The 19124-nt window shown below is 36.5% G+C and overlaps 2 protein-coding genes and 3 long non-coding RNA genes across 7 annotated transcripts; 1 reads left to right on the plus strand and 4 right to left on the minus strand.

Annotated features, from left to right (window-relative positions):
• Nucleotides 1-279: 279 nt before the first annotated feature.
• On the minus strand, nt 280-2233 carry LOC106325473. Of its 2 annotated transcripts, none has more exons than XR_001266913.1 (5): nt 1586-2233; nt 1216-1293; nt 1076-1126; nt 809-997; nt 280-557 (listed from the first exon to the last, which is right to left on the minus strand). It is a non-coding gene; the product is annotated as an uncharacterized LOC106325473 (long non-coding RNA). The 2 variants fall into 2 exon arrangements; XR_001266912.1 differs by having other exon boundaries at nt 703-997.
• An 836-nt stretch (nt 2234-3069) lies between these two features.
• On the plus strand, nt 3070-4504 carry LOC106326111. Its single transcript, XR_001267148.1, has 3 exons — nt 3070-3545; nt 3736-4056; nt 4421-4504. It is a non-coding gene; the product is annotated as an uncharacterized LOC106326111 (long non-coding RNA).
• A 480-nt stretch (nt 4505-4984) lies between these two features.
• LOC106326110 lies at nt 4985-5433 on the minus strand. The gene is made up of 3 exons (XR_001267147.1): nt 5275-5433; nt 5108-5197; nt 4985-5025 (listed from the first exon to the last, which is right to left on the minus strand). It is a non-coding gene; the product is annotated as an uncharacterized LOC106326110 (long non-coding RNA).
• Nucleotides 5434-10425: 4992 nt separating this feature from the next.
• On the minus strand, nt 10426-13433 carry LOC106322867 (SNF1-related protein kinase catalytic subunit alpha KIN11-like). Of its 2 annotated transcripts, XM_013761011.1 has the most exons (11): nt 13324-13433; nt 12920-13121; nt 12565-12749; nt 12297-12479; nt 12079-12210; nt 11821-12006; nt 11658-11747; nt 11498-11581; nt 11251-11391; nt 10868-11098; nt 10426-10698 (listed from the first exon to the last, which is right to left on the minus strand). In XM_013761011.1, the coding sequence occupies exons 2-11, from the start codon at nt 13110-13112 to the stop codon at nt 10585-10587; spliced, it is 1539 nt and encodes a 512-aa protein (XP_013616465.1). In that variant the 5' UTR covers nt 13113-13121; nt 13324-13433; the 3' UTR covers nt 10426-10584. The 2 variants fall into 2 exon arrangements, with proteins under 2 accessions (XP_013616465.1, XP_013616467.1); XM_013761013.1 differs by lacking the exon at nt 13324-13433 and having other exon boundaries at nt 12920-13303.
• Nucleotides 13434-15389: 1956 nt separating this feature from the next.
• On the minus strand, nt 15390-17007 carry LOC106324986 (transmembrane protein 230-like). The gene is made up of 3 exons (XM_013762994.1): nt 16851-17007; nt 16401-16685; nt 15390-15711 (listed from the first exon to the last, which is right to left on the minus strand). Exons 2-3 carry the CDS (start codon nt 16681-16683, stop codon nt 15632-15634), a joined length of 363 nt encoding a protein of 120 aa, XP_013618448.1. The 5' UTR covers nt 16684-16685; nt 16851-17007; the 3' UTR covers nt 15390-15631.
• Between the last annotated feature and the right edge of the window lie 2117 nt (nt 17008-19124).

Consider the following 19124-nt stretch of genomic DNA (forward strand, 5'->3'; position numbering starts at 1 on the left):
AGGTTTATAGCGTTGGTTAGTGTTTACGTAGGTAATTGTTAGTATTTAAATCAAATAGTGTAAAAAAATATATAAATTCGAATTTAAAATTTTAACAATTTATATGAACGATAAATTTAATTATTTATTTTACCCAAAATTATTTTCAAAAATATAGATTTATAATAAAATGTTTTTGTAAAAACTAATAATTCTAAAAATTTATAAAATTATATAGTTACAAAATTATTAATTTTTATAGTTTTTCCTGCACTTTGTTAAAAATAATTTGTGGTGGACTAAAAAAGTCTGAAAGAGGTCGGCCAAAAATATGTACGTTGTTTACGCCATCATTCATAACCTTGGGACTTCCAAATTCATCAACATAACATTTCTCCCTTGTAAAAGACCACAAGGTTAAGACAAAAGAGAGACACAACTTGGTACAACGGACATTGAGATTGTAATGAATACCTCTAGGGCCGAGAGTGAGACCAACAGCATCAGCAAACTTATCAATACCAGCTTGAAGAACAGCTCTTGAGCTCTGATCGAAAGAGATCTCCTTTATACTTGCTCTGAAAAGAAAATAACAACTCTATAATAAAAAAATTATATATCATCTACAATTATTAATATTTTTAAATAAAATTAATTATTAAATTAATTTTAATTATCTAATATTATTTATAGAATTAGATTGCTAAAAAATATTGTGATTACCTTTCTTAGATATTATTGCGAGTTATAGTCTCCTCAAGACTGTACAACTTCAGAAGGATTTTTAACACAAACCCATAAGCAGCGACAATAATCAAGAAGGCCTAACCTTAAGGCCTTTCCTCCAATTTACAGCTCTCAATACATGTAAATATTACTCGCTGTTGCTGGAAGTTCAAAAAGCTTGCTTCTAGATTTAGATCTCTACGCAGCAGCTGATTCAATCTTATCCACAACTTCTAGCCGCGTTTTCCTCTTCCAGCCTTTCATGGTGGCTACTAAAGTTACAAGTATATTCCTGTATATTTATCATTGTTTACACATTTTCATCAAATCTTCTATCTATTAAAAGGAAAAAGAAGTTTTGTTTGCTTACCAGATGAGCCCTTGTCTAGTGGACATACTCCGTCTCTGGTAAATAGTATGCCTGCAAAAAATGAGTAATGATTTTCCGTTTTAAATGTGTCTCACCAGCACATTAGTATGCAGTTCCATATAAGTCACTGTTTTGCTTACCTTGATAAATGTATCCACTATCTGTAACTTGGGTTTCACATTTGTTGGCAAAAAGTGTTGTAGCTCGTTTATTAGACCCTACAAAACGATAGATATTGTCAACCAGAATCATTATAGCTATAATGCAGACGCATGTTTAAATGACATGTGATGCAATTTATCAATTGTTTGTGTTTTACTTTTATCTCATCAACAAAGAGTAAAGGTTTGTCCTATCATGACCACCTTTCTAGATGCGCTATGTATTTAATATTTTCTATATCAGGAATGTCTGTCAATGTTACTGATACTTTCATTCTTTCGTGTACATTCTTGATGTCGTGTAGAAGAAACTACACTGGATAACAAGGCAAACAAAGAGGAAAAGTACCTGAATATCTAATGACATGAGAGCACATCCTTCATCGGTTTATCTTCTAATTACTACTCGACAAAAAACAACACTGATCCTAGGAATAGTTGAGATTTATATTAGGTGAAAGATTTATTTGGTCATTACGATATACGCTTAGACCCCACCATTCAATAATAGCTTACAAAGATCTGAATAAACAAAACGTTCAAAAATTAGATGTAGCAGTAAACCAGATTTAATTGATTTCAACGATTCTATCAAAATCGTCAGAGAGCTTTCTCTTGTACACCCCCGATCCGGTCTTCTCCTCCGTCAATATCATCGTTCAGATCAATGTACCTTCTTCGTACAGGAGCCGCATGGGGAGAATCGTAATCAGATCTTCTCTTCTTCTTGTTGGAATTTCCAGATTCAACTTTCATTGGAGTAGATTTCTCGAGTTGAGCACAGAGCTTGTTGACGTTTCCTTCGATCCTTCCATGGAGACGGAGGCGGGTGAAGTTGAGACCACGGACCAGTGTTGCAGTGTGCGTCTATGGACCCATGAGAGAAGCGGATCAAGGACAGAGAGGGGAGGATCAACGAGGTCAGAAAAAAGAGGGTTTGTAAATATTGGTTAAATTGACGATACAATTTCTGTTTATCGTAATGTTTAGATTATAAGTGGGATCCACGTAGTGTTGAGGTGGATCACAATACTAAAAAGGAACATATAAAGCTTCCACATTGCTCCTCAGATAAATTATAATCAACCAATCAGAATTCATTATTTTTGCCATGTCACACTCAAATTGGGCTGATTTTGTTGCTGATCCATAATCCACAGCATTGTTGGGCTATATTAGTTATTGATGCACCTGGTTTGTTATTAATTAGTATATATGATATTTAGGCCCAATAGCCCAATGCACCCGAATCCTTAAAACGCAGATCTTTGATCATTTCGTCGACATCCTCTCTTCATCGTTTCATCTTTTTTTCTTTTTGAAAGATTCATCGTTTCATCTTTCTCAACGGTTCGTCGATCAATCGACACACTACTCCATAATTGATCAATGAATCCTCCGGAAATAGGAAACCTAGAAATAGGAAAATGAAGTTTCTATTTAGGTTAAGTTTGTGTTTTCCATATCCCACATGTTAAAGGGAATTGTCTTTCATATAAATATAGGTCTCATGCAGAGGTGTTCCATGCATAAGATCTAGGAGTGAAACATTGAGAGTAGTTTTGAGTAGTTTTTAAAGCTAATAAGAAAAGTTGTTCTTATAATTTTTTTGTTTCCTAAGAGATTTGAATTTCGGTCAAACAACAGTGTCTGAAGTCAAACAGGTATGAACCTGTCGCTGGTTCTACTCACTAGCGGCTCGAATCATGGTATCCATTCTGCTACTCTCCTCTCCTTATAGCTGAACCGTCTATTTCTGCAGTCTTTGTTTCTTTCTTATTTCGCTTTGTGGGTTATTCTTTAGATAATCTGAAATCTGAAAAGTTTCAAGATTTGCGATGAAATCTTCTCACTGACTTTATAAGTTTATTTGGTTGCATTTCAGTTCACTTACACTCAAACCTGGTAAAATAACTTCTTTCTCTTTAGTTGTAATTGATCAAAATTGTTTAGTTACAAACATCGGATGCTCAACTTTGTGTTCGAAACTGTAACTTTTCTGAAAATATTGTTATGTAAAAGTCAAAAGATTGCATTTTTATGTTCCTTGATAAGAATAGAAGCCTTAAAATGGCTATTGATCCCATAATGTTTAGTTAAGCTTTGTGACAGTGACTGTTCAATCGCTAACTTTTGTCACCATGTGTCTCTGTTGGTAACATCTGATGGAAATCCTCGGAAGATAGCTACAAGGTTACTTGATCCTTTTCTTGCTCACTTGAAGACAACACAAGATTAAGTTGCTAAAGGTGGCTACTCAATTGTTCTCAAGCTTGAGGATAGTGACGGTGCGACTTGGTTCACTATTAGTAAGTAAAAATTTGTAAAACACTGTCACTATGTTTTCACTTAATCTCTGCTTGGCATGTTTTGACAACGGTTACATTCACTGATATCCTCCCGTAGACAAAAGCCATCGTCTCTTTCAAAGTCCCTGACAACAGTTCTTGGCAAGGTTTAAAAAATAATAGTAATAACCCTTTTGTGTATGCATTTCAGTGGTTTTGAGATTGATACCATCAACTTATGAAATCTGTTAACAACTTGAGGTCCAGTACTTCCATGACCATGCAGCAGTCTCCGTACCGCAGCTTTGAAGCAGAACCCATTGATCGATGTAACAGCCACTCTAGATACACCAGTCATTTGGTGCTGACGCTGGATACGACACATCCTCCAAAACTTTCACCAAGTACAATGCTAGAAACGTTACAAAGTACACTGAATCATTATTCTCCACTCCTCACGCAATCCATCATTGAATGCATATACCATTACTTCATTTCTCTGAATCCTGGAGATTACCTCAACTATAAAAAGGTATGTTATATCCACCAAATTCATCGGTTCAATCTTCTCAACTATAAGGTCTTTCCTTTTTTTGTGTTATTGTTCCTCACACAAAGAGAGATCTTTTTTTTTGTTCTTCGTTTCTTTTTTATCCGTTTCAGAGTTTGTAATTCAAAAACAAAATTAATTTGAAGCCGGCTACACCGCAGATTGATCGTCTGAGTTTTGATATTTATTCAAAGTCTCAGTTGTTTTTGAACTTTGTCATGTGATTAATATAGTTTTTTTTGTAACTGGACATGATATCTGTTTTGGTTTTTGTTTCTTCTGTATTTTACTAGTTTGGTCTATGTCTCTATACTGCTTATAATTATGAGATTTTTGATCTTGACAGATTCCAAGGCTAAGAATAAACAAAAGAAGCAGGAGGATCCGCCTTTTGACGAGATGGGTTTCACTAGCACAGTTATTGTTCCTGACGAGCCTAGTGTTTCAAAGCTTACACCACAGACTAAACAACCTTCTCCTCCTGTAGTGAAACCTGAGGATGGCGAAGGGAAAACACCAAAAAAAATCGAGTTAGCACTTAGGAGGTCTTAAGAGTAGTAGCCTCCTCATGAATCATTTTATTTATTCCTAGGGGGAGTTTTGAGATCTTGTGATGGTTACTAAGGCCATTCTTACTGATCTGTGTGGCAACAGATACCGTTATATGGTTTTGAACTTTGAAGTTTCACTGCGCATGTGCAGGGTTTCGTCGTGAAAAAGAAAAGGAAAAGAATTGGATTGGAACCACTGTCCTACATGAGTTAAAAAGGGTGAAAATGTCAGTACAAAACATAAAGGCGGAACTCGGGTTTGATTAGCATTATATGTTGGAAAGCTATCTACTGAGGAAGAAAGAAAAACACATACTGTTGTCTCCTGAAACTCGGATTCAAGATAGCCACTTGAAACACGGAACCTGTTGTCCAGTAACAAGTAGTATGTAACAGTAGCCTGAAACGACGCAGCAAGTGGCATTTCAGTAACTATTGAAAACTAGTATTTAAAAGCATAACAGACAGAAACAACTACATACATCGTTTTGTACTCTGTTGCGAAGAGATTCCATAACCTGGTTTCTATCAAATCCCATGTTAACCACTTCTTGAACTATCTCCTCATTGATCTGCACAATATAAGAGAAATTTGTTTACTATCACCGCAAGTGAATCTTTTGATGTTCCAAATGGTGACGAACCAAACCTTTTTGGCATGCTCTAGTGTATCTGGTGGAGCAACAGCAAGATAACGAGGAAGATGAGTCTGCAGGAATGCTGATTCGTTTCACTGGGTCAACTACAAGCATCCTTGGGATCAGGTCTCTAGCATCAGGTGATAAATGACTTGGAAGAGTGTAAATACCACCCTAGAGAAAATATAACTTCTCAGTTAATTACTTCACATAATAATGATGAGTCTATCAAATGGTTGTACCGTACCTTAATTTGTAACCTGTTGTGGATTCTGTCTCAATGTTTTTTCTAATAACAGAAAAGAAATTAAAAAATTAGTATCAAAACTGGAAAGTACTATACCCTTAATGATGGAAACGAGATCTCTTACTAAGAAAACCTATCAATATCCTCATTATTCAGTCTCTCAACAAGGATATCTAGTTATGTTATGTCAACATTTTTGCTTTCTTTGGAGATATGCGAAAACCTAGCAAGTGCTATTGCACAATTTTGGTGGAGTTCGAACCCACCGAAGAGAGAAATTCATTGGGCAAAATGGAAAAAGGTATGTTTACCACGAGAGGAGGGTGAGATTGGTTTCCGTATGATCCATGAGTTGAACCTAGCTTTATCAGCAAAACAACTATGGAGGTTAGTCCAATATCTGGATTCGCTGGTGGCTAGAGTATTGAAAGGAAGATACTACAGGATGAGCTCGCCTTTGCGTTCTCTTTCTGTAAGTAGTCTTTCGTATGTGTGGACCAGTATCTCAACAGCTAGAGAACTGTTGCTTTTGGGTATTAGACAGAAGATACACTCAGGATAATGAGGTTAAGGTCTGGGAGGATCCTTGGATCCCTACGACACCAGCCAGACATGCTCGTCCCTTAGCACCAGTTCTTAACCCAAACATGCGAGTCATCTATTTTATAAACCAGGATACAAAGGAATGGGATGTTGGCTTACTGCAAAATTATGTGCACCCTGAAGACATACCTCTCATAAGGAGTATGGCCATAAGCTCGGCTCATCGCCGTGACACATTCTTTTGGAGCTATACGAAGAGTGGTATCTACACGGTTAAATCTGGATATTGGGTAGCTAGCAATTTGATGCAACCTGAGGAAGAGAAAGAGATTCTAGAACCCAGTATAACAAAGCTCCAGGCCTTTGCTTGGAAGATAAAAGCTCTACAAAAAATTCGACACCTCATATGGCAATTGATAACAGGCCATGTGGCACTAACGAAAAACTTGACAAGGCGAAACATGAGATGCGACAATTACTGCCCGAGATGTGGAGAACCAGAAGAATCTGTCACTCATGCAATCTTTGATTGCCCACCAGCCTTACAAGTTTGGGCCTTATCCTCGACGCCAACGCGTACAACTTTTCCAGTATCAAGTGTCTATGCTAATATGGACTATCTCTTCTGGAGAAAGGACAACATTGTTCATCCATATTCAGACAGGGATCCTTATCCTCGGATAATCTGGTATATTTGGAAAGCCAGGAATGATAAGCTTTTTAGGGGAATTGATCGAGATCCTTTGGAGCTAGTTCGATATGCAGAGAGTGAGTGCCAAGCCTGGTTCAATGCAAATGAGATGGTGTCATCACCTCAACAAGAACATAGTAGTGATCAACCTCAAGTCTTAAGCTTGGGTAGTATATGTATGATTGATGTCTCTTGGACATCTACATCACAGTTCAGCGGGTGTGGATGGGCTTGGATAGACAGCTTGGGGGAGGTTCAACTTATTGGAACATGAAACTACATTCGACGGGAGTCTCCTCTGCATTCAGAACTAGAAGCACTAAGATGAGCGATGGAAAGCATGCTACAATACTCGACGTGCCAGAGCTTTGGAGCGGACTGTAAGGATTTGATTGCCATGATTAAAGAGCCACGAGCTTGGCCATGTTTTGCAACAGAATTGGAGAGGATAGAGACTCTGCAGATATGCTTCCCAGACTTCAAGATTACTCATATCCCACGAAAGCAAAATCGGATTTCTGATTTTTTAGCTAGGATGGCAAGATCGTTCCATAGAGAGCTTCATTTTGTTGGTTGTTCTATTCCGGTTTGGTTACCCAGACCATCTCAAGTTTGAGTAATAGAATAGCTTTTCGTTGTAAAAAAATAAAGGATATCTAGTAAATATCATACTAGTAGTTTTAATTAAATTTAGTAAATAATTAAATTGTAATCCATAAAATAAAACTGAACTAGTAATGAAATTACATGTGTTAAATTATTTTACGTTGATGGGTCGTAGTATCTCTCTGAAATGCTTCAAGCACTCTTTACATATGATTTATTAAAAATTATATGGAAAAACCATGCATTATGAATTTATATTCATCATCATAAATTACTTTAATAATTATCTTGGTTACTTCAACATGAAGGATGAGGCACAAGACGCTAGGGCCATGTGAGCTTGCGGGAAAGTAGAGAAGTGTTTTAGAGCTGGATCCTTTACGAAATCACAAAAACATGGCTGTTGTGCTTTCAGTGTTCGGCAATGCTGTGGCTATCGATAAGTTTGATGGGTTTCCAACTTAAAACCAATTGGCGATTAGTGGATTGACCCAAGTCTCTTATATATTACTCAAGTCCCTTTCATATTTCCAATGAGAGATCTTCTATCCAATACCCTCTTTCGAGATAATGGTGCGTATAACCATTAATCTCGCAGAATTCATCATACCCCTTCTGAAATCATGTTTTATTTTCTATCGATCTCGGCGGAACTGAGCCTTCTATGGACCATCAGCTAATTGGATGATCGGGCCACTGTCCGGGCCGGATTAATGGATCAGGGTATTGGGCCCGCTCTGATACCATGATAAGTTTTTTGGGCTTCCAACTTAAAATCAATTGGCAATTAGTGGATTGGCCCTAACCTTTTATATATTACTTAATGTCCCTTAGAATTCCCGATGTGGGATATATATCCCTAATATCCCTCCTCGAGATGATGGCTCTTATCGGTCAGAAATCTCGGAACTTTAAGACATTTATACTCGGTCGAGCGAGTTTAACACAACTTTTATACCCGGTTGGAAAAGTTAATCACGACCTTTATACCCGGTCAGAAGGGTTAATTTTAATTTAATTAGGAGTTTAGGGTATTTAGGATCTGGGCTCTGATACCATGATAAGTTTCTTGGGTTTCCAACTTAAAACCAATTGGCGATTATTGGATTGACCCAAGTTTCTTATATATTACTCAAGTCTCTTTCATATTTCCGACGTAGGATCTTCTCTCCAATAGCCATGGTTGATCTCCAACGACTACAGCTGGAAAACATCCTGTGGTATCAATCTCGGTCAAGGCGGCTTTGTAAATCTTGCAACCACTCTTGATTTGATCGGAGCTGGAGATGAGTACTATTAGTTCTGTACACTTCATGTCTTGTGACCTTCTCTCTATCTCATGCCATGTCTTCCCACAATCGGTGGTCAACATAAATAAGTAAGAGAAGCACCCAATAAAATTTCATCAAACAATTTCTTTAGGTTTGTTATTGAATATCACATTTAAAGAACATAAGTTTGTTCTATTCCATTTAATAACTAAGATTTTTTATTTTTTTATTTTAAACGTTATAAATGATTTACTTAAAACATTTCACGGAATTGACATGCTATAATGAATTTCCAATCATCATCACTCTTACATAACATAATTGTTCTTCATTATATCATACTTTATATTAGTTATCTAGGACTTCAACAAACAGGAAAAGGAATACCACAAGACGCTAGAGCTGCGTGACCTTGAGGAGAAGTAATGTAGGGTTTTAAACCTGCATTATTTATGAAACCACAATAACATGGTTGTTGTACTTTCAGATTCTGACAACATTCTGGCGATAGTTGTGCTCCAAATATTATGGCTGGAACGCATCCTGTGATATCAATAGTGGTGCAAGGTGGTTTAGTAGATAAAGATTGAAATTCGGATTTGATCGGAGCCGTTGATGACAAGAGGACAACAACAAACGCGATGGATGCTAGTGTTGTAAACTTCATGATGCCTTGTGACCTTCCCTCCACTTACAATGTTAATCTTTGTTTTTGTTCTTCTAAAATGTATTTTGAGATTTTGAGTAGGATGGTGAAGTTATTTATGTAGCGCCATAACTGCAATGCAAAATAATATAAAAATAAGAAAATAAAGTCAATGTTTCATTGGTTTTCTGTAATAGTTCATGACCAGAAAAGAAAATTGTTTGACCAAAAGAAAAGAAAAGGAAGTGTATGGAAATATATGATATGAAGAGATTTGATACATTTGCAGATTTGATACATATCCAAATGAAATAATTTGCAAATATTCATAATTGAAAAAAACAGCAAAAAAATAACTAGAAATTAGGATATCAAAATTATTTTATACAAATTAGGATAACATTATAATGTATTTTAACAAAATTGAGCTTGGATGGGTCTTAGAAGGATAAAGACTTATGTTCAGGCTTTGGTTGGTATAATGCATTAGAAGAATTTGAAAGATTGATAGGAACAAGAAACACAAGAAACTGTCTCTCACTACGATCGGCAATAACAATGTCATCACTTAACAAAGCGTAGTCGAGAAATGGTCTTTTACCACGGAAATTGAAACTTTCATTTAGTGATGGGAAATATGAAAACGCTCAGAAATTTTATGTGATTTTGCAACAATTTCTTCTTAACTGATGAAGATAGTTCACTTCAGTACTACTATACAACGTAGTAATACGAGTAATATCAGCAGAACTTATCGATATAATAATACCAGTAATATCTGTAAAAACATTTTGTCTTTTAAAACTTGAAGAATAGTTTGCTTTTGTAACTTACCTGGAAAAAATATAAAGACTAAAAGAAAGTTTTAGAACTCTTGAGATAAAACACATATCTGTGATTCAAAACAGGCGAATAATCTTGCTCGTAGTGTAAGGTGTCAACTACCTTAATATATTCTGTTTATGTTTGACAAGAAAAAGAATTGGGCAAAAAGAATTGGTCTTGTGGCTATAGTTGAGTTTTGACCTGTCCTTAACAAAAAAAAAAAAGACATTATCAAAATGGTCAAACGAGTTTGTAGCCAAGATTTAAGAATCTGAGTGTACTGTGAACATCTAAGTTTTATGTACACATGACCAAACCTTAGAAACCATCAAAAATGGAAAAAAGATAATTACTATTACAGTAGAGTTTAGCTTCGAATCCAGGTATATAATAGCAACCCGGCAGAGTAAACACTGCACCCACATCTTACACTATCTTCTCTACTATTACAAACCGTGGAAACAAATGTCTTCAACAAATGGTTAAAAGCTCTCAGATCACACGGAGCTTGGTAAGAAAGGCTGCGCATAGATCCAGGAAGAGAAACTGAGGACCGTTAACTCTCTGTATATCCAGCAAGTACTTCTCTTCCCGAGCTTTGTATAGCTGTTTCAAAATCCAAAGTAGCACAGAAAAATTGTTGGAAGTGGGTGTAATGATATAGGTGAGCATTGTTACTATGAAACAGTTGGTTCAAGTTTTAGGGTCTAGTCTCTGTCCTAGCCGGTTTAGTTTCGGTGATACATGTGAGCATTGTGTGTGTGTGTGCAGTTACCTGAAGTTCAAATTTGATGACGGTGGGTGAGGTCATGGCACAGTCATCTTCAATGATGCTGGAATCATCTCCGAAGTGCAGCTGATTGTTGTCCCTAGTATTCAGACCATCAGCAAAACAAGGAACCCATCGGCATTTCATGTTGTAGTGACCAATCTTCTTCCAACACACATTGAGTTCTTGAAGAGCTTTCAGTACTTCGTTCATGATCTCACGAGGATGCGCTTGGGACTGTTCAAAACACAACGGTATCAGAACAATTATCAGTTTGGCTATGTGCAGGTGAAGAGTACTCATTCATAAACAAGATAACATTTATAAAATCCCCAAAGTTCCAAATAATATATGATAACTCTAACAAGATTCAGCAATCATGAACAAACCTCAAGTCCAAGAGCCCATTTACGGTCACTTGGGACTTGTGATCTTCCTCCCAATCCGTACTGATCCATAGGTGAAGGAACCCATTGGCCTACAGGTGAAGCAGCGGCTTCAGCTGGGCGCATAGGATTGGAACCACTGTCCTAGATGAGTAAAATTGAAAAGGTGAAAGTGTTAGTACAAAACACAAAGGAATTATGCATATTTATATGTTGGAAAGCTATAAACTGAAGAAAGAAAAACACATACTGTTGTCTCCTGAAACTCGGATTCAAGATAGCCACTTGGAACACGGAACCGGTTGTCTAATAGCAGGTAGTATGTAACAGTAGCCTGAAACAAACAGCAAGTGACATTTCTGCAACTATTGTAAACTAGTATATGGACATTACAAGCAGAAACTGCGTACATCGTTTTGTACTCTGTTGCGAAGAGATTCCATAACCTGGTTTCTGTCAAATCCCATGTTAACCACTTCTTGAACTATCTCCTCATTGATCTGCACAATATAAGAGAAATTTGTTACCGCAAGTAAATGTTTTGATTTTCCAAATGGTGCTTGAAGACCAAACCTTTTTGGCATGCTCAACTGTATCTGGTGGAGCAACAGCAAGATAACGAGGAAGATGAGTCTGGAACCAGCGGTGTTGACGGATCTCAGGAATGCTGATTCGTTTCACTGGGTCAACTACAAGCATCCTTGGGATCAGGTCTCTAGCATCAGGTGATAAATGACTTGGAAGAGTGTAAATACCACCCTAGACAGAAAAATAACACCTCAGTTAATTACTTCTCATAATAATGATGAATCAAAGTAGATTGCACAGTACCTTAATTTTCTTGAAAAGGTTGGGAATGTTTTCATCATCAAATGGAAGAGTACCACAGAGTAGAGCATACAATATCACTCCGCAGCTCCATACATCTACTTCAGGCCCAGCGTATAACTTTCCTGATATAACCTTACAACAAGTAGGAAGGTATGATTCAGCTTATAATCCAATGAAAGGAGAAACGAGACATGAGAGTACATAAGATTACTGAATACCTCAGGAGCAGCGTAGTTGGGGCTTCCACAGCTCGTCTTCAGAAAATGACCATCCCTCATGACATTACTCAGTCCAAAATCTGCAATCTTGATATTACACCTCGAGTCCAACAGCAAATTCTCAGGCTTGAGGTCTCTATGGACAACCATATTGCGATGGCAATACTCCACACCAGATATTATCTGCTCGAAGTCAAACACTCAAAACTCAGAGAAGGAGCTACAAGGACAACAGTGGTTGTGTGGGTAAGAGATAGACAAACAAAACCTGCTGGAAAAAGTTACGAGCCTCCTCCTCTTGTAACCTGCCTTTCTCAACAATGTAATCAAAGAGCTCCCCGGACTTGACATACTCCATAACAACGTAAATGTCACTAGGGGTCTCTATGACTTCATACTGCCGAATGATATGATGATGCATAAACAGTCTGAGAATTTTGATCTCCCTCCCCACTATAAGAAAGAAGCAGAGCATTAATATAACTATAAATTAATAAACTCTCATAATCCCAGCATTATTAACCTATAGAGTTTTTACTGTACACAACCAATCATTAAAGGCAACTAGGTTATGTTCAAGAAAAGCTCTGAAGCTTAAGAGTGGCACGTGTTATTATTATTACCTTTCTCTTCCATCTCCATGTTCTTGATCTTACGGCGATTGAGGATCTTGATAGCGACCTTGTGGCCAGTGACGACGTGCTCCGCTATTTTAACTTTGCCGAAAGATCCGATGCCAAGGGTTTTACCAAGCTTGTAGTTTGCTAGAATGGATTCAACTCCATTGCCACCAAATCTATTTGGTGAATGGTCCATTTTCCCCTTCTGTAAACAAAGAGCGTTTGTTATAGTTAAAACTTGCTCCTCAAAATCTACTCAGCGATACAGTCAAGGCACTCATCATCAATTACGTTTAAGCAGGAGAAATTGAGAATCTAGTTGATAGAGAGAGAGAGAGAGAGAGAGAGAGTAAAACAGAAGAATCGTTGAGTTGATATAGAGAGAAATATGAAAAGGTTAGTCTTACTGTGTAATGGTAAAATGTTGGTAAACTCAGATTCCAACTCGTGTGTGTGTGACTCAGAGCTGAGCCAGTCCTTTTGAGTCTTTGATGGTGTGTTGAATCAAGGAAACCAATGTGAATCTGTAAATTGTTTACAGTGCACACAAAAAAATATTTGTTTAATGTACATTTCAGTTATTATTACGTTTTTTTTACTCAAGAAACATTGTTTATTTATGAATAAATTTTAATCAAATATATTAAAACAAAAGGTTATGACTTTGATTCATGTGTGATTTTTTTAAAAAATATACTCTCAAAATCAGTTATCATTCATTTATTACTAATAATATTGTTTAATAATATATCACAACTAATATAATCATAACTCCTACAAAACCGAAATGGTAAACATGACCAATTTTTAATCCTTATTAAATGTAAAATCAATTTATAGATAGTCATTATCAAACCAGTCTGTGGACCAATACATTATCCTATTGTTATTATTCTGAACATGCAATATAAATCAAATTTTGACTAACCCCTTAGACTAACAACGAACACTATACCAAATAGGTTTAATTAATCACCATATGTATACTGCGTTTATAAAAAAATTATATACACCAAATCTGAATTACAGACTAACTAATTGTACCGTAATATTTTACGGGCACAATATATTATAGTGTTAAAAATTTGATGTTTTTAACAGTATCCCAAATTTTTTTATCTATTACCAATTTGATTTAGGTTTTAACAGAAGGTCCAATTTGATTTAAATTTTATATATATTTCAAATTTAGAAATAAAAAATATGTAAAATAGTAATGTTACATAATTATGTTTTCAAAACAAAATTTGTTACAAGAATACAAAATTTGATTTTTTTAATAATAATAATATCATAAATCACATAAACACAGGTATAATAGAGTTAGATAATACATAATTCTAAACTATATTTAATTATTGATAAATTTTGTTTTATAAACTAAAATGATCTAGTATATAAAATAAAACCCGCAGGGTTGTGCGGGTCGAGATCTAGTTTATATTTAAAATACTTCTATGTTTATGTCGTCAAATATGTACATGTTTATGTTATTGGCATATGTCTCAGAATTTCTTGATTAACTGGGAAAAAAAGGAAGAAATGTATCAAATACCAAACCAAAAATTTCAAAACAAACATGCATTAAAGCTTGTGCCGACTGGTTCAAACGCAGCGGTTGTTGTTGCGGGAGTTTACGGAAGCGGGTGGTTGCAGTTTCTAGCGGTTTTAAAAGATTTATACGACTGGTTCTACGGTTAGAAATTGTTGCGTTTGCGGGATACTTATGATTGGTTAACTAATAAATGCAGCAGCGGTTAAATAATAAATTAACACATTTTATATAATTATAAAAATATCAAAAATCTTAATATTATAATAAATGTAAAAATTATATTTAGAAAATTATAGTTTTAAATTTTTAAAAATTATAGAAAATATTTTTATTTTAAATTTTATAATATTATTTAAAATATAATAGATATATTTTCGTATTTTATAATTCCAATTTAAGTTTTTTATTAATATTTTTATTTTTGTATATATATTGTTTTTTTTAAAAGAAAAAAATTATCCTCCCGCAACCGCAAACGCTAGCTGGAATTAGCTTTTGAATTTATGAGGTTTAGGACGGTTTAAATCAGTTTAGAACGGTCTGAGTGATTGTTGCAAAACGTCAACAACCACAAAAACTGCATTTGCGGGTTCTTTTCTCCCTTTCAAAAATGAAAACAAAAGAAAATTGAAATGATTGAAGTGACCATGTATGGGGGCTGACGCCTGCCCAGTGCCGGAAGGTCAAGTTAGCCAGATTAGTCAACATTTATATGTTTTGATGCAACAACAAGAGAAAACCAGTCATACTCCTAACGTGAGGAATGAAATAGCATTCAATTATTTTAAAAGACTACATTTTGATGCTGTTTAGAGTTCATCTATTTTCTAAAAGTATATTGGTGGTTAGAGATATTTCTTTCCCAACATGTGATTGTTATGAAGTTCACTTCATTCGTCTGCTTTGCCGACAGAACACAAAAACGCATACAAAATATTGACAAAAACGAGGTTCAATAAGATTCACATGTTAGATGAATAGAGCATAACAGTCTATGTAGTATCCCTATCTATAATAATCCAAGCCTTTTGGAGTGATTCATGAAACATCTCATCAAGTCTATTGTTTGTATATTACATATCTCCAATAAGACTCTTCCTTTGAAAGAAAAAAAAAAGTTTATGCACAGATAGTGGTGTAACGTCTCCAGCTAAATGAATTCAGTAGGAGGGAATGGCTGCGAAACGGTACCCTTCGGCTCCTCTCCACGAATAGTAAGCAATCCGAGTCTCATAGAACCCTGTATCCCACACAATTGTGAAACGTGTTAAGGCCATTAAAATCACCCGTTTACTCATGAAGCACAAATGCATAAAGAGAAAAAAACAAAGAGACGAATCATTTCATCAGAGACAAATAACAAAAGCTGTGTGCATACTAACTCGATTCAACTCACTCAATATATACATCAAACAACGGAATCCACAAGGGTTCTTTTAAAATCAAGCATCATGCATTAAGAACAGCAACGCGATGACATTCACTGCTCTTTCCAGGGAAACATAAGAGGATCTCAGAAGCATAAATGGCTAAAGAAAGCATCATTTCAACAGACAACAGAGCACAAAGTGCATAATTTCAGCAGACCAAGAGCACAAGCTGCATGATTTCAACAGACGAGGAAACTAAGGTGTAGTCTACTTGATCCAACTCACTCAGTATCCACATCAAACAACGGTTTTCAAATCAAGGATCAAGCACTCAAAACAGCAACGTGGCGTTCACTGCTCTTTCCAGAAGACTAAAGGATCTCAGAAGCATAAAATCTCTAAGGAAAACAGAGAAAGAGCGAGTTCAATCTTTGCCATGTTGATCCAACACACTAAAACTCCACAAGTTCTTTTTTCATCAGAAACACCATTGAAATTAAGTATCAAGCGAGATGAGGAATTCAATAAATAAACTAAAGAATCGTATCTAACTCCTTACCAGGGAGGAAAGTAAGGATGCCAAGAACAAGAAGCGCGTAACCCTGAGAGCTATCTCCTTCCATGTGACCAGTGAATATGAAAACCGTCAAAAGGAGAAGCAAGCAACCGAGGAAGAGAAGAAACAAAGCTAACGCTATAGACTTCCACGGTACTCTATCAAATGCTTTCGGCGTATAATCGAAGCGAGGATCGAAATCTCTCCTTCCACCACCGTTTGTGTAATCATCATCGTCTTCCTCCCCTGGAAGCTGAGCGTACCTTACGTTTCTCCTCGACGCCATTCCTAATCAGAGTAACCACACACACACACCATAACTTCTCATCCACAACACACAAAAACAAACTCTAAGAGAAATCAAGGTTACGAAAATCAATCGATTCAAAATCAATCGCGCCAAATTGAACGGCTTAGAGCCTGAAGAAGAGAAAGGTGGGGCGAGAAACTCACCGGAGTTGGATGATTCCGTCGTCGGGAGGATATAGAGATGATCCGGATCTACTTTGACGAGAGGATTTGCAGTTCTTCTCCTTCTTCGTCTCTATCGCGACGACGACGCGTTTTGTGTCTAATGATCTTCTGTGTGATTATGATTCTGTTTGAAATTTTGTAGATTAGTCCCTTACTTTTCACTAAATCACATGCTGAACCCCTTACTTTATTTTTGTTTTAAAAAAGACCCATCAATTATTTTTTTTTTTTTTTTGTAATCATGTTAAAACTTCGTACATTTTTGAGCAACTTATTAGCAGAAATAGAGATACTAAACAACCCAATACAAAAGAAAAGAATCAAGTTGGTGGGGTACAAGAAAAGTAAAACACCAGCAGTGACGGTTGGCAGAGGTTAGTAGATAGAGGTAGTGAGAGGAGCATGTCTTGTACTAGGCGGTCAGGAAAGACCCTAATTTGAGCAGCCGGAATGGAGGAAGATGTGAATATTTTTGCGTTCCTTTCCTTCCAGATGAAGTAAATAGCAGCCTGAAAAATGATTTTCAACAGGCAAAGAGCTTGGACAACTGAGGAACCCCGAGGAAGACCCAACCAAACCGCCTCAGAGTGAATATCCATAGGTGGGTGCGGCATGATTGACGAAGCTATGGAAATCCAGATGGGAGAGGAGTATGAACACTCAAAAACAAGTGATGGTGTGATTCTTGAGCAGAGTTGCACAGGACACATATAGGAGAAACATTCAAGCTCCATCGTATAAGACGGTCTCGGGTAGGAAGCCGCCGTAGCAGAGCCAACCAATCAATAAGATTGTGTGTTCTTTATTTTCCCTACATTTTCTAAAATCTCAACCTTAAAATTAAAGAAGAGTTTTACTTGCAGGACGACAATAACTGAAATTATGTATATGACATTACCATAAGATTGCAACAGAGCTAAACCATAACAAATTATATGTTCACTTGGCAAACTAGAATATTTTGAAAAAAATGAAAAATTGAATCCTATAACCAAAAAATATCCAAATTAACAAAGTAACCAAACGTCCCCTCCCTTTCTCTTTCTCTTTTCCTTTTTCTTCTTATCTTTCTCAACTCTCTCTCTAGAAATTTAATTTTGTTTTCTTATTGTTATTTCACCGATTCACCTTTAAAATTAAGAAAAAGAAAATAGTCATGTTGATGGGGTCACCTTTAAAATTAAGAAAATAGTCATGTTGATGGGGTCAATTTGGAAAGAAGAAAAAGAAGAGGGGCAAAAATGGGAAAAGGAGAAAAAGAGAGTGCGTATAAAAAGGGGGGAGAAGGAAGCCCTAGAAGAAAGATAAAAGAGAGCGCCTGAGGCCGAGCGATTCCCTCTTTAGTGAGGGGTGGCGTGGTATACCCACGAGAATGGTGTTTCTGACGGAATAATTGTGGCGTACCCTAAGTGGTGCGTAGGCGCATATCATTCAATAGGGCCTTTTGTCTCTGCTTTGCTGTTTCCTTATCCTTAGGCTGTTGAAGCAGAGTCGTTCTTGCCCTACATTTCCCTCTCTGAAAAGATTTTTTTTTTTTTTTCCTTTCAATTTTGTGTTTCAACATCGAGTCTCTCAAGTTTCTGCTTTGCTAAATTTGCATTGAAAACAAAAAGCTTGTAGATTCTTATAATGTTTTCTTATCAGCTAGCTCAGAATATTCATTAACAAGTGATCAATAGCATTTCAAATGATCTCCTTTTTTCAACTGGGAAAAAACATTATAAAGTCTGTTTTGGTGAACTTGTTTCAGTTATTACATTATAGAACGAGACTTTTCATTTTCTTGCCTGCGCGTTTTACTGGTTGGCCGTTCATATTCAAATGGCCAGTCTTGTTTAAAGTAGTGGAAAACAAAACTTGCCTAATGAACACTACCTAGAACAGTAGTGTTGCTGGATTTAATACAACAAAACTTAAAATGGAAATGAACGAATATAAATGTAATGACCCACCATCTCCACCATCTCCACCATCCCCACCACTTCCACCATCTCCACCATCCCTAACTTCTTTAAAGAGAAAGAGAGAGGGAGAGAGAGAGAGAGAGAGAGAGAAAGAGAGAGAGAAAGAGAGAGAAAGCCCACCTGAGCTCGTCGCCGGAGCAACCGTGTGCCGTGATCACGTTCAGCTTGCCACCACCGATAAACGCCCTAGGTAACCGCCGGAAACCGCATTCCTTAAGCTCAGTTTCGTTTCCGTTTAGTAAATCGCCCATAACTTCCTAACCATTGATCATCTCGTGCATTCAAGACC

The sequence above is a fragment of the Brassica oleracea genome, chromosome C2 (genome assembly GCF_000695525.1).
Source record: "Brassica oleracea var. oleracea cultivar TO1000 chromosome C2, BOL, whole genome shotgun sequence".
Lineage (NCBI taxonomy): Eukaryota > Viridiplantae > Streptophyta > Magnoliopsida > Brassicales > Brassicaceae > Brassica > Brassica oleracea.